The 16,048-nt window shown below is 36.6% G+C and overlaps 1 protein-coding gene across 5 annotated transcripts in view; it reads right to left on the bottom strand.

Annotated features, from left to right (window-relative positions):
• The window catches only part of CFAP54 (cilia and flagella associated protein 54), a 303,678-nt gene that overhangs the window by 168,835 nt on the left and 118,795 nt on the right, over nt 1–16,048 (bottom strand). For all 5 annotated transcript variants that reach the window (XR_015163949.1, XR_015163948.1, XM_086400813.1 and 2 more), the window contains 4 exons: nt 9,608–9,719; nt 9,154–9,254; nt 3,355–3,585; nt 932–1,074 (listed from right to left, as the gene is read on the bottom strand). Coding sequence is in view for 3 of the 5 variants with exons in the window: in XM_086400813.1 (XP_086256939.1) it covers nt 932–1,074; nt 3,355–3,585; nt 9,154–9,254; nt 9,608–9,719 (587 nt within the window). In the remaining 2 variants the exon portion in view is untranslated. The remainder of the gene's footprint in view (nt 1–931; nt 1,075–3,354; nt 3,586–9,153; nt 9,255–9,607; nt 9,720–16,048) is intronic.

Genomic DNA, 16,048 nt, shown 5'->3' with positions numbered 1-16,048 from the left:
CTCCTGGGAAAGTTAACCAGCATATGAAATACTTTGTCCCGCCATAAGCCAAACAGCATTTAAAGTGTCATTTTTTAAAAATCTATATAAGAGGGTTTGCAATAACATAAAGATATTGGAGATAAATGTTTGCTCGTGAAATGAGTGGTATTCAAGGTAAGTGATTACTCAGGAATAGTGTCATCAGTGCAACACCCAAACAGAGAGCCCTGCTCACATACATCTCTCCACCTCTTGGGAGCCCTTGTCACCTGACCAGAAGAGAGTATTGGCTGGTCCTACCATTAGAATATTATCTCATTCATCTTGGAGTAAACTTTCATGGAAGGTGTCGACTGAAGATCCTAAGGCAAGATCCTGAGTACAACTAGAAAGTCATGCCTGCTTGCAGCAGTATATTTGGTGGAATTTTACCTGAAACTTGCGTGCATGTTCAGTCGCTTCAGTCATGTCCGATTCTTTGCGACCCCATAAACTGTAGTACACTAGGTTCCTCTGTCCATGGGATTCTCCAGGCATAGATACTGGAGTGGGTTACCATTTCATCCTCCAGGGGATCTTCCCCACCCAGGGATTGAACATGTGAGAGCAGGCAGGGCTAACATTTGTTGAATGACCCAGTGAGTGAATACACAAAGGGCCTAGAACCAGGCACGGTATATCATCGATACTCAGTACAGGTTCTGAGTGGATCCCATAAGTTCTGCCTCCAAAAGGCATTCTTTCTGTTTGTGTTTCTCCATCTTCACCAACTTTGCCTCATCCAAGCCTTCATCACCTGAGAGTAAGTTTTCACTTACTTTGGCCACTGAAGGCTATGAATATTTTTTAAAGAACATTATATTTGTTGAACTGGCAAATTGGGGTAGGAGAAAATTCAATATAAAAATATCTAAAGACAATTTGATAGTATATAACGTATTTATTTTACCTGATGGTAAGTGAGCCTTTCTTTTTTTAGCTGTAAGAAGGAAATCAAGCATCACTTTATAGTTTTCTAGAGTCATTCTTCCTGTTGGTAATACTGTTCCTGAATTATACAGTGAGAACATAGTAGGGTCACATGATCGGAAACTGCAAAGGGAAAAAAACTCATTGAAAAAACAATAGAAGCAAAATTGAATTCTGTCAAATACTAAATAAATAAATAAATGTTCCAATGAAATTGGATTTAGCGCCAAGTTACCCTGATTCAAACGTGAGGGAGTGAAAGTCACTGAGTTGTGTCCAACTCTTTGCAACCCCATGGACTGTACTCCACTAGGCTCCTCTGTCCATGGAACTCTTCAGGCAAGAATACTAGAGTGGGTAGCCATTTCCTTTTCCAGAGGATCTTCCCAACCCAGGGATTGAACCTGGGTCTCCCACATTGCAGGCAGATTCTTTACCATCTGAGCCTTTCAGTCATTGTGTGATTGGACAGCCAGAGAAGAAGAGTTCTCCATGTCCAGAGGATAGTAAGGAAGCCCATCTGATCTGAACTGTTTTCCCTTTCAGAGCCTCAAAAATGGGTCACTTTGCTGAAAGTTTTCTCTGTCAAGAAATCTAAGTACTTCCTAAATGCTAACTTGGTCTAGTCCACATAGACCAGAATTTTATTTTAACCAAAACTCTGGAGAAACAGAAACTGAGTTCAAGTTCCTTGCAGATTTCAACCTGCATATTTTATCACTGGATTACTGAAATAAATACCCTCTTAATTCATATCCCTATCATCAGTCTCTCCTTCCTCCAATCCATCCAGTATTTTGCTATCAGAAAAATTTCTTATCATAGCCCTGTTTAAAAAAAAACCTTAAAATGGTACATAAATTAAAATTCAGATTTATAGACAGTTAAGACTATCCATGTTCTGGTACCGACATTCTCTTCCGATCATTTCTGACCACTCATTTTCAGATGCCCTAGACTCTGGTCAGACCACTAGGGGCTCCTGTCCTGAGTTTCCTACCTGGGCTGTGACTCGTTCTTCCATCATTCCGGAAAGCTTGTTTCTCTACCTGCATATTTTAAAATCTTGCCTGTCCATCAGGACCCAGGCCAAGTAGCTTCTCCCGTGAAACCTCTTCTGGTAGTCTCAGCCAGTAGAAAGCCTCCTTCCCAGGTACAAATACTTTATACCTAAAAGGTGTAGTTCACCTTTTACCTTAATTGACTATTATTTGTGAACATTTATGAGCCACTCTACCAGATTCCAACTTGTAGATCCTTTTCATCTCAGAATGCACCTCATGCCTACCTCAGTACCTTGTTTCTAATAAGTGCTCAATGAGGGTTTTGTTTTGGTTTTGGCTGCGCTGAACTTCCCAGGTAGCTCAGCGGTAAAGAGTCTGCCTGTCAAGCAGGAGACACAGGTTCGATCCTTGGATTGGGAAGATCCCCTGGAGAAGGAAATGGCAACCCACTCCAATATTCTGTGCCCACTCCAGTATTCTTGCCATGGACAGAGGAGCCTGGTGGGCTATAGTCCATGGAGTCACAAACAGTCGGACACAACTTGGCCACTAAACCACCACCACATGCAATTTGTTGGATCTTAGTTCTCTGACTAGGATCAAACCCCTGCCCTGTGCAGTGAATGCATGCAGTACTAATAACCAGACTTTAGGAAATTCCTTCAATGAGTAGTTTTTTTAAATGAAAAACTCTGGTTACATAAAGTTACTCTGGTTACATGGTATTCTGTATTATGTATTTATCTTATATTTTTACCTCCCATTTTATCTCCTCTAACACTTTAACCAAAAATAAACAAGAACTGGAAAATATCTTTTGAGTTAATGACAGAAAGTATAAATTATATAAGAAAGTATGACCTGTGTTTATGGAGGCTTAAAATATACCTCTAATGAAACAGAGATTTGCCTAAGGCCTACTAATATTTTGGTTACTATACAGTTAGGGGGATCCCTGGTGGCTCAGTGGTAAAAGCATCTGCCTGCAATGCAGAAGATGCAGGTTCGATCCCTGGGTTGGGAAGATCTCCTGGATAAGTAAATGTCAACTCACTCCAGTATTTTTGCCTGGAAAATTCCATGGACAGAGGAGCCTGACAGGCTATAGTCCATAGGGTAGCAAAGAATCAGACACAACTGAGAGACTGAGCATGGAGAGGTACAATTAATATTAAACTTCTCTTGGAAAATTCACTTTCTCCTTTCCCTGAAAGCTATATTGAATAACATATTCAAATGTATGTAAATTAGTACTTATATCCAGCACTTGTTTGGGAAAGATTCTGAGATAAGAAATTTTTAAATATACCAAAGTTATCATCAGCATTGGAGCCCTGAACATACAAACACTATCCATGTTTCTGAGACTAAAACAGTATTCATTGATAATATACTATACCTGACCATTATCGGTGAAGAACCAAATTTTATCTTTGTACGTTCCCCTAGCTTTGTTAAAAGCAAGTTGAAGTGTGCGCTTGCCAGATACAGATTCATCTGAGCTTTCCAGGGCATCTCCTCAAGAAATATTTGATGGAACCTCTTCTTTTTAACATAACTTAATATTAAAGGATTCAAGTTTTCCACCAGGAATCGATGTGCTACTTTTCGAACATCAGCTCTCTTATTTCTGTAGAGGGAAAAAGAAGTTTTGCAATTACAAGAACTTTTAGACATTTTATAACAAAGAATAATCCCTGTCTGTACAAAATACAGCAAGAAATCACTTGACTGTCCTTATGCAAATGTGTCTGGCTTATTTGTCATCTCCTTAGTGCTAAAAATGTGAACCAGGACAATGAAGAAGGCATGAGGGTAAACACTGAGGACAAGGACACTACAAATTGCCTTCGATTCTCTCTGCTGTCTGTGTCCTAGGCCCAAACCAAACAGCTTTTCTTTTCCGTCACCGAAAGACCACTGAGATTAGACAACCAAATTATAAGGTAATGTTCACATTCATCAACTAACTTCAATATTAAACAAGAAAATCATTTCTCTGTTCTTTTCCTTAAGGAAAAGAAAAACAATGGAGCCAAATTTTTCCTATCACTATCTAGATTACAGAGGAAATAAAACATCAGTCAACTCTACATGCAATAACTTCATACATCCATACCCAATGTGCTCTGAAAAACACTAAAATCTCAAGTTTTGGCTAATAGTTCAGATTTTAAGGATAATACATATTCAATTTGTTTCAAATTATTTCTATCAAAATCTCAAAGTAGCCCATCTAATTTCATAGTTACATAATTGTTTATATGGCATGACTTTATTTCTTCAAAATACTTAATCTGTTTTTTTAAAACAGTTGATGATGTTGCTGCCTCATTCTACCTGATTTATACTGAAAAAGGGGGGGAAAAAGATCTCAATTTGTAAGTTAAAGAATCTTGCTCACTTTGAAAGTTAACAAGTATGAATCTGAGTCAACACACACACACAGAAATAAAGGAAGGGAAATAGGGATGGATGGATGCAAGGAAGGAAGGAAGAAAGGTAGACCTTGCTGCACTGGAAGGACAGATATTCTAGAGAATAAAGGAAGGAAGGAAACTATTTTTGACATGCAGTGTTGATATTATCATTCAGTGTGGAGTTATTCTGTATTCGTTGGTGACTGACTTCCTTTGAATCCAAGGTTTTCTGAGCTTTTGCTGTTGTTTGGTTATCTTTGGTTAGCTTCTCTGATAGCTCAGTTGGTAAAGAATCTACCTGCAATGCAGGAGACCCCAGTTCAATTCCTGGGTCAGGAAGATCTGCTGGAGAAGGGATAGGCTACCTACTCCAGTATTCTTGGGCTTTCCTTGCACTTCAGCTAATAAAGAATCTGTCTGCAATGTGAGAGACCTGGGTTCAATCCCTGGGTTGGGAAGATTCCCTGGAGAAGGGAAAGGCTACCCACTCCAGAATTCTGGCCTGGAGAATTCCATGGACTACAGTCCATGGGGTCACAAAGAGTTGGACACGACTGAGCAACTTTCACTTCACTTCACTTCACTTGGTTGTCTTGGTAATGTCATGTGATTTCCAAACAGAAATGTTTTAAATACCTCAACCCTAAAAATTAAAACTATAATTTCCAAAATAAAAGTCAATCTTTTTCTTGTGTGAGATGGTTGTGAAAGTGAATTCGCTCAGTCGTGTCTGACTCTTTGTGACCCCGTGGACTGTAGCCCGTCAGGCTCCTCCATCCATGGGATTTTCCAGGCAAGAATACTAGAGTGGGTTGCCATTTCCTTCTCCAGGGGATCTTTCCATGTGAGATGGTTAAGTCACTTCAAGAAGCCAAGGAGAGTGACTGAACCAGAGGCATCTTCCCTGCTAGAGAGGGTAGGATGGTGAAAGCTCTCGCTTTCGCGTTAGGATTATTTTGAGCTGGAGGTAAATGAAAATCAGTAGATGCAGAAGGATGCCTTCTTGGAGATGCCCTTATCTAAGGGAAAATAGAAACTTCTGAAAAATATGAAGAATGCCATAAAACTCCTCTCCTGGGAAATTTTATGACTATGAAGAGGGAAAAACAGCACCTAGATGGACCTGCCCAAACAAGTCTTACTCCATTTGTTTTCTCTCATATTTCTACCACAGTTTGTTGCCCTTGAAAGCCTACACCCCTGGTCATTCTACTGTAAATTCATTGTCCTTTTGAAGATGCCCTAAGCCCAAATCCTAACCACCCCTTTGAGTTACTCATCACTGAGTTCTCCCATGCATAAGCATATGTTAATAAACCCCTGCTGTTTTTCTCTTGTTCATCACTCTTCTGTTAGTCTAATTTTACCAAGTTCCAGCTGAAGAATTTAGGAGAGTAGAAGGAAAACTCATTTTTTCTTTTTTTGCCTTAAGTCTCAGTGAACCTGTTTTAAAAAAGGAACTGGGAAGTAATAAGTATAAAAGCAAAAATTAAGGGAAAGGAAGATAAACACAATAAAGAGGACTGACAAAGACAAAATTTGGCTCTTTGAAAAAATGGGGGGAAAATAGACAAACCTCTGGCAAGATAAATCACAAAAATATGAGAGAAGACAAAAATTAATGAAGTTAGGAATGAAACAGTGTGCAACTGTAGATATAGCAGAGATTCAAAGGATAACATGAAAACATAATAACGTTTTATGAATAACTTTGAAAATTTGGTAAAATGGATAATCTCCTAAAAAATAGAATTCATCAAAAAGAACTAAAACAAAAATCACAGACTCAAATTGGCTATTCATCTTAAAAAAGTTGAATCAGTAGGTAAAAAAAATGAATGCATGTGGGCAGACCTAGAATGCTATAATAAAATATATATATTTGGTCTTTGTCTTTTATTTCAGGTATAGAGCTCCTAAAACTTGGAGTTTCCTGAGTGACAGGAATCTCCTGTTATTCATGATGCACTCCTTTGGAATACACCTGAGTCTAGTAAGGTGACTCAGGGTTGGGCTGTTAGAGAGCCTCAGCATAGAGGTTGGTCACTAGAAAAATCAAACACATGATGAGTAAGTGGAACTTTCAGTCTCAACCCCCAGTCTCTGGAGAGAGTAACTGCAGACTAGGTTTTTAAAAAAACCTATTAACAATGAAGTTCAGAGGGCCTCCAGTTTGGTGAACACATCCACGTGCTGGGAGAGTGACACATCACAACTCCGTAGAGACAAAGGCTCCTGTGCTCAGGACCCTTCCAGACATCATCTTACGAACTCCTTCATCTGGCTGATCATTTGCATCCATTATAAACCAGTAAACATAAGTAAAATATTTTCCTGAATTCTGTGAGCCATTCTAGCAAATTACTGACCTGAATGAGGGGAAGAGGAGTTATGGGAACCCCCTACTTGGAATAGACTCAACAGAAATGTGTGTACCTGGCCATCCTATTTGTGGCTGGCACCACAAGTGGGGCAGGGTCCTTTAACTTGTGGGACTAAGGCTGTCTCCAGGTAGATAGAACTGAGTTGAATTTTTAGGCTATAGTTCTGCAAGGTATTACCACTAGGAGAAAACTAGGTGAAGGGTGTATGGGGGTCTCTCAGTTCTCTCAGTTGCAGTCAGAGAATTGGTTGGTTTTGCATCTTTGGATATAGGATATCTTTTGGGGGCAGTTTCCAGTTTTATTTATTGATGGTTGTTCTGCAGTTGTGATTTTGGTGTGCTCGAGTGAGGTGAGCCCAAGGTCCTTCTATTCCACTCTCTTGTCCCAACTCCCTGAGAAGTGGTTGGTTTTGGAAGACACCCCATTGGAGTCAAAGGTATGAGACAAAGACACTGCACATAGTTTAACATTTACATATTAATGTAATTTGACTGCACAGATTAAAAAAGAAAAAAATCTCAGTGGAGAAATATTTAGCAAAACTAAACACAATTCAGAAGAAAATTTTTAGAAAACAAGAAATCAGACAATTTCCTAAATTTGATACATATGACAACTTGCTAAATGACAAAAATGAAAGAATAGACTACTCAGTAAAAAGAGTTATTCAATTGGGTATAATGAAACTTTAAAAAAAAGAGGAGAGAGAGACTCTTCCTCTCACCATTCACAAAAATTTATTCAAGTTGGATGAAATTCTCAATTGTAAAATCAAATATTTACATTGAAAAAGAAAATATTTTACTCAGAAAAAATTTTAAAAATAATAAAATGAAATGCTGATACCTTTGATCCCATTAACAATTACAACTTTTAATTTAAAAAAGAAGACCTTTAAAATGCAAATGGATGAATGACATCTGGGAAAAGCATTAGTATCCAAACCTTTAAAAATAAATGAGAAAACAAAAGTTGTAAATGAGCAAAAGGATCTAAACAAGCAGTCTTGAGAATAGAAAAACTCTAGGGTTTAAACAAATATGAAAAGCTGCCTAAACTCATTCATAATCAAAGAAATAAAAATTCACAGCTCATAGGTCCACAAAAATTTGAAAATTTGATACTAATAGTAAGTATGAGGGAAGATGCTGAATAATGGAAACCTGACACACCACTGATGAAAATTTTAAAGCAATTTAGCAATATCTAGAAATGTTAAAATGTTCATATCCTGGAAACTACAGTCCTAAGTATTTACCCCAGAAACTCTCAAATGTGCATGTGGAGATGTATACAAGAATGTCCTTTGTAGCACTGTTTACATAATGGAAATGTGGACTGGACTTATATATAATCAATATGAAAAAAATCTCGCAAACATAATATTGAGGTATAAGAGCATATTGGCAAAACAAATTGTAAAAAATAACACCACATGTTCTTTAGGGGCATACACATATATATAATTGAAGTATAAAGCCAGTCATAAGCATGATAAATGCTAGGTTTTGGATAATATTACTACTGGGATAGAGGGGGGACAGAAATGCATTCCAAATGTTTCATATGGCACATTGCATATTGAGTACATGTTCATTTTTTATATCATTTTCTATACTCACTTAAATTATACCATAATTTAAATAAAGAAAATGAAGGAATAATCAAACAGACTGTGAGGCAAATGCAAACAAAAAGAAAATGAGAGTGGTTTCATTAATATTTATATGCTGAACATTACAATCAAAATCACTAAGCAGGTAAAGGAAGACATTACATAATGAAAGTAAACGATATAAAGAATCAAAACTGTGTGCTCATAACAACAAAAGCTAAACATACCACAGCATTACGAAAGTGAAAGTCGCTCAGTCATGTCCCACTCTGCAATCCCACGGCATGGAATTCTCCAGGCCAGAATAATGGAGTGGGTAGCCTTTCCCTTCTCCAAGGGATCTTCCCAACCCAGGAATCGAACCCAGGTCTCCCGCATTGCAGGTGGATTCTTTACTAGCTGAGCCACAAGGGAAGCCCAATAAGTATTATAGTTTTAGTTTTAGAAACAAGAACACCATTGGCCACTACTTAGAAGTAATTTACCAGTTTGACATCCTGGCCACTCTTAATCTAATTTACTGCAGCCACCAGCTCTACCCCAGGACAGTTACTCTCTAGTATATCATCCTGTTCATTTATTCTATAAAATTTATCAAAATTTTCAATTTTCTTGCTTATTTGTATGTTTGTTTATTTTATGTTCCTTTTAGTAGTATGTAAGCTCACTGATGGCAGTGATCCTATCTGTTGTGTCTACCAGTGTATCCCTGGTGCCTAAAATAATGCGCAACACATGTAACCCTCAAGTGAACATTTAATTAATTAATCAATCAATACCTTTCATGCTCCGGCATTTCAGAAATAAAGGGATTTTTATTCAAAAATTCTCTTAGAGTTTCCTTTCTTTTAGCTTTTTTTTTTTGCTTCATTTCTGTAGTCTTAACACAGGAGATAACAAAAATGTTACAAATTAAAATCTGAACACAAATCTGAGTACAACATAATTTACTTGTATTCTAATGCTTACCTCTTGACATTAAAACAGTGATTTCTTTATGCCCTTCAATTAAAATTATTTATCAAAAGTAACAGAAGTACCACTGTAGATAAAAGATTATAAAAATATCCATATAACTTAAGAATTAAAATATATTGTATAATTATAAGTTTATGCTTGTTGGTATTACCTTCTGTTTAATATTATAATAAATTATAGTGCAGCCAACCATCTCTAGATACATGAATCTCTTAAGTTCACTAACTGAAAATTCAAAATTTACATGAAACTTACTTTTCCAATCTCCACTACTGCAGCTCTGTACTTCTTCACAGGTTTGATGACCTTTTTAGACAAAGTATCCTTGTATTTCAGTTTTTTTATTCCAAGAAGGGACTCATTCCTCCTATTACAAAAAGATAAAGTCAGTTAAAAGGATATGCAAAAATTTGCAAAACTACCCCAAAGTAATAAATTTTTAATGAGTATTGTCACTGAAATTATTCTAGAAGCATTTCCAAAATTGGTTGCATTCCATGCATAAATGAGACTGTGATACTCCCAGTCCCATCAAGGAATAGCTGGCCTCTCAAAAGAGCAAAATGTAAATCATAGCATCAAATGTGATGAGAGCTGAAGTATCGATATGATATAGAACAAATAGAATCGAACTGGGAAAAAAAAAAGTGAACACTTTCCTTTCAAACCAAGTGACCCTAAACAGGATATCTTGCTTCCAACAGATTCAGTCCCTTTAGTTCTACCATGTGCAAGCTCCCAGCCACTACCACCTTCGGACATCAACAGGAGCTAAGCATTTTAGATTACTACACTCATCCATGGGGATCTGCAGGGGCTTGGTTCCAGGACCCTCTCAGATACCAAGTCAAGGAGGCACAAGTCTTTATATAAAATGGCATACTATTTACATATAACCTACACATATCCTCCTGTTGCTGCTGCTAAGTCACTTCAGTCGTGTCCGACTCTGTGCAACTCCATAGACGTCAGCCCACCAGGCTCCCCCATCCCTGGGATTCTCCAGGCAAGAACACTGGAGTGGGTTGCCATTTCCTTCTCCAATGCATGAAAGTGAAAAAGTGAAAGTGAAGTCGCTCAGTCGTGTCCAACTCTTAGCGACCCCATGGACTGCAGCCTACCAGGCTCCTCCATCCACGGGATTTTCCAGGCAAGAGTACTGGAGTGGGGTGCCATTGCCTTCTCCGCACATATCCTCCTATACAGTTTAAATCATCTCTTTAAATCATTTAAGTTGCAATGCAAATTCTGTATCAGTTCAGTTCTGTATAAATAACTGTAAATACAACATAAATATTATGTACAAAGTTGACAGGAGTGTGGCAAATTCAAGTTTTACTTTTTGGAACTTTCAGGAATTTTTTTCGAATATTTCTGATCCATGGTTGGCTGAATGCCTAGATGCAGAATGGATGCCAATGTCCAACAATATTAAATGTCCTCCCTTTCCCCTAGCTGGCATTCATTTTGGCAAATGTTTTGTCTGCCTGAACTATAACACAAAGCTTGGACCATTGATCAGAGGGAGACTTGGGAATCCCTTCTGTGCTCTGCTACTTACATTCTGAGCCTAGTTGCCTGCTGTTTTCCAACCAGCCTGGTCTCTCCTCTACCTCCTATCTCTCCCACCCCACCAGAATGCTTTTGTGGCTGTTATTCCAGAAAAAGCTGGAAAGAAGAGGAGGTTATGGAGCACCATCTTCCCAAACCTGTCAGCAATCTCCTCCATGCTCTGCAGAATGCTCTTCCACTGAGTAAACTCCTCCACTTCTCCACCTCTTCATAGAATGCTTTCTCCTAGCTCTGACTGCTTTCTATTTTGCTGATGGTGTGTTATGAAAAATAATATTTCTAAACTTTCATATAATCAATGTTATTGATCTTTGATTTCATGGCTTATTCATTGTTTTGGTTACATACGTCATGCCTGCTTCTGACCCAAAACATTGATTTCCAATGACTGTCTGCCTATTAATTCATAAACACAACTCTGTTATACTTTATTCGACAGAAAAGCCTCTCTTTTTACCCTTTTTTATTCTTTAAATATATTTCATTACTCTAGCCCATTCCATACAAACTAATCTGATTGGAATTGCATTAAACCAACAAGTTAATTTGAGAATAATAGAAATCTTTACAATATTCCATCTGCTCATCAAGTAATGTACTATTTCTCTCCATTTATTCCAGTCATTTTTTAATACCTCTTAGAAAAGATGTTGGTCTTTTTTATATTAGCCTAAATCCCCTCACAATTTCTGATAAACTTAATCCTGTACTTCACAACAACAGAATTGTTTTTCCATTATACTTTCTAGTTGACATAGCAAAGCATTGATTTTGCATCTACCCATCCTATGGAATTCTGTTGTTAGTTCTGATAGTTTTTAGTTAACTTGTTAAGTTAAAAATAATAATAACTTGCAGATATCAATCCTTCTATTTTCCGAGTACTTCACCTTGGAATTCACTTGGCAAACATTTTGGGGACCCTATCATATGATAATCACATGAATTCTAATCCTAATTTCTATTTCTTACTTTAAAGCACTGCCAATAATGTTCAAAATGATATTTTTTAATAAAAGATAGGAGGAATAATAGGTTTCTGTGTGGTCCTGCATATTTTAACAGAAAATCTTCTTCTAATCCTGATTTGCTAGGAATTGCTGTTGCTGAACTTCATGATATGACTTTTCAGCACAAAAGACTCCTTTGACTACTAGTGATAATTATATTTAGACTTCTTATGATATATTGAGAACAAAATCTACATTCTCACAGCTAAATTTATAAGCTAGTGTTTTATTTTGATTTTGTATATTTCTAAATAAAGTCAACCCCTAATTTTCTACTTTTTTATTCTCTTTTTACACATGTGTTATCAGAGCCTGCTGTAAAAATTTACAAGGAAACTATAACTACACTCTGAAGTGTGTGTGTGCTCAGTCATGTCCTACTCTTTGTGACCCCATGGACTGTAATGTACCCTGTCAAGCTCCTCTGTTCATGGAATTCTTCAGGCAAGAATACTGGAGTGGGTCAGCATTTCCTACTCCAGGGGATCTTCCCACCCAGGGATCAAATCCGAGATCTCCTGTGTTTCCTGCATTGGCAGGTAGATTCTTTGCCACTGGGCCACCTGGGAAGCCCTGAAGTAGCTTTATGTAAAACAAAATTATTTGTTCCTATGAGAGAACTTGCTTAAAAAGTTTTTGATCTCTCCAAATTTTTTTTAATTTTATTTTTAAACTTTACAATATTGTATTGGTTCTGCCATATATCGAAATGAATCTGCCACAGGCATACATGTGTTCCCCATCCTGAACCCTCCTCCCTCCTCCCTCCCCCTACCATCCCTCTGGGTCGTCCCAGTGCACCAGCCCCAAGCATCTAGTATCATGCATCGAATCTGGACTTGCGACTCGTTTCATATGTGAATGGCATTGAAATATGATCTCTCCAAATTTTTTACTGCTTCAATAAACTCATATAATTAAAAATTTTCCAGATAATCATCACTCTAAGTTAGATTTTCAAACTGATTCATGTTAAATTACATACATTGTTTTCTAAAATTTAACAACTTCCAAATTTATGACTATTTTCTCTTTGGATTACTTACATTTCACTTTTTCTTATTTTGTTGGCCAGAAAATTACCTAATTTATTCATATCTTCAAAGACTAAACCTAGCAGTTACCATTGGACTATTTTAAAACCAATTTATAATTGATTAATTTCAACTTATTCTATTTCTTCTACTGTCTTAGATTTATTTTGTTATTTTACCAATTTCTCGAGTTCAATAAAAGCTAATTTAATTTTATTTTACTCTTTTAGTAAGTAACAGAAGCTTCTAAAGCTAAAAATTTGTTTTTACTGCTTTGAATACATTTGATATTGGACTTCTCACTAGCATGATTTTCATGCTCTATACTTTTAGATTTAGCTGGGAGAGAATGGGGGCAAGAGGAGAAGGGGATGACAGAGGATGAGATGGCTGGATGGCATCACTGACTCGATGGACATGAGTCTGGGTGAACTCCGGGAGTTGGTGATGGACAGGGAGGCCTGGCGTGCTGCAATTCATGGGGTCGCAAAGAGTCAGACACGACTGAGCAACTGATCTGATCTGATCTGATCTGATAGTTATATATAATTATATATACCAGTCATCATTTTGTTATAATATTTCAGTTGTACTGTATGAATTGCATTGTACGAATGTGATCTTTACAAATTTTAGACTAGGTGGTCTACTGAGATTTATTTTGCAGTTTAAAAATTACTTTTCTAAAATTTAATAAGTGCTATAATATAAAGGGTGTTTAGTCTCAGTTGGCTATATATATTAAATTAATCTTATTAGTTATATACATTTTCTATGTCCTTATCTCTTTTTAAGTATCATGTTTAACTCTCAATATCATTATTTTCTATCAAATTAGCCTTCTTTTCATCAGTTATTTCCATATACTTTTATTTTTTGTTATGTAGAACATAAAAATTCATTGAATATCTTCATTGTGATTTATAAGCATTATTAATAGAATCAACAATGTGAAAAGTTAGCATTAAAAATAAGTAACAAAGAGATTACTTTTAAATGTTCCCAAGACAAATAATTAAAATTTTAAAAGAAAAAACCCTAAAGTTTAATCTAAATCCTTACACCAAAATAAATTCCATATGGATTAAAACACTAAATCTAAACTGTGAAACTAAAAAGTTGGAAGAAAACATTGCTGCATATTTGTCTGTTGAAGTAGAAAAAAAGTTTCTTCATGCAAAAATATGTCAAGCATACAAATACAAAAAGAAAATAGATATTACTAACAAAGTAGAGATCAAGGACTTACTTCTGCCCCTCCTCTGTATTTTTTGACTTGAAGAACATCCTAGAACATCTGCCCAGGCTTAAATGTTGAAATCATTACCTTTGACTTGAACTCACTTATACTGTTCAATCTCCAAACTCATATCCTTTTTTGTACCACTGGTCTCAAACACTTATTCTATTTTCCTATTTCAGATTATCTATTCTTCTTCAGTTGGACCTCCATGGTCAGCCCTCCAAATTTTACTGCACACTGAAAGTGCCTTCTGATTTTCTTTGGTATCAAGAGTATTATTTACAGCTTCCAAGGTTCTCATTTTGGCTATCGTTTATTTAATTTGGTGGGACTTTCTAATTCTGTCCAGCTCTCTCATTACAATGGCCTGCTTTCATGTAATGAAAGCAATTTCCTCTTTCATCTTTTGAAAATACAAAGCACATGTATTTCAAGCTTTTGTTTTAATAAATGAAGTGCCTATTTTAGGAAGAATATTTTCCTGTAGGTTTTTATGAGAATGTTCCTCTTTGACATTTTTAAAGTAGATCTTGTGTTACTGATGTTTTTCCTACAATGAGATAGATTAGACCTATGTCCAGTTTTAAAATCAAAACCCAACTATTGGAAGAAAAGCTGAATTCATTTGGCGTCTCTCATAACTAGTTGGCACAAAACACAATTTTCCTTGGGGGCAGAGAGAGCCATTTAGGCTTAGTGAATAAAAGGGTTAACTTTAAAGTTTTACTACTTCTATTTGAGGAACTCCATTCACATATACATACGGGAACCCCAAGGAATGACTGCTTGCTACTGTAGAGAATTAGAAAAGCATAGTACATGGCCAAAACCAGACTTCAAAACCACACCATACACAAAAATAAACTCAAAATGGATTAAAGACTTAAAGTGAAGAACCTGAAACCATAAAACTCCTAGAAGAAAACATAGGCAGTATGCTCTTTGACATGAATTTTAGCAATATATTTTGGAGATATGTCTCCTCAAGCAAGGGAAACAAAAGCAAAAGTAAGCAATCATTTTAACCTGTTAAAATAAGTTGTAAACACCTTAAAGAAAAAAAAAGCATAAGTAAACAAATGGGACTACATCAAAGAGAGGGGGAAGGGGAATTACTGATGATAGCCCAAAGGCACAAACTTCCAGTTACAAGGTAAAGAACAACTAGGGATGTAATGTACAACATGATAAAGATAACTAACATGCATGCTACATGTTACAAATAAAAGTTTTTAAGAGGGTAAATCTTAAGAATTCTCACCATAAGGAAGAAAAAAATTTTTTCTGCTTTTATTTTTTTTTAATCTTTTTTTCTTTTACTTTACAATATTGTATTGGTTTTGCCATACACCAACATGCATCCACCATGGGTGTACACGTGTTCCCCATCCTGAACCCCCCTCCCACCTCCCTCCGCATACCATCCGTCTGGGTCATCCCAGTGCACCAGCCCCAAGCTTCCCGTATCCTGCATCACACCTGGACTGGCGATTCATTTCTTATATGGTATTATACATGTTTTAATGCCATTCTCCCAAATCATCCCCCACTCCCTCTCCCACAGAGTCCAAAAGACTGTTCTATACATCTATGTCTCTTTTGCTGTCTCACATACAGTGTTGTCGTTACCATCTTTCTAAATTCCATATATATGCGTTAGTATACTGTATTGGTGTTTTTCTTTCTGGCTTACTTCACTCTGTACAATAGGCTCCAGTTTCATCCACCTCATTAGAACGGATTCAAATGTATTCTTTTTAATGGCTGAGTAATACTCCATTGTGTATATGTACCACAGCTTTCTTATCCATTCATCTGCTGATGGACATCTAAGTTG

The sequence above is a fragment of the Bos grunniens genome, chromosome 5 (assembly GCF_055505025.1).
Source record: "Bos grunniens cultivar Pamir isolate PY7600 chromosome 5, Bosgru_T2T1.0, whole genome shotgun sequence".
NCBI classification, from domain to species: domain Eukaryota; kingdom Metazoa; phylum Chordata; class Mammalia; order Artiodactyla; family Bovidae; genus Bos; species Bos grunniens.
Note: the sequence above shows the minus strand (reverse complement) of the source record. Positions and strands in the feature narration are given on the sequence as shown.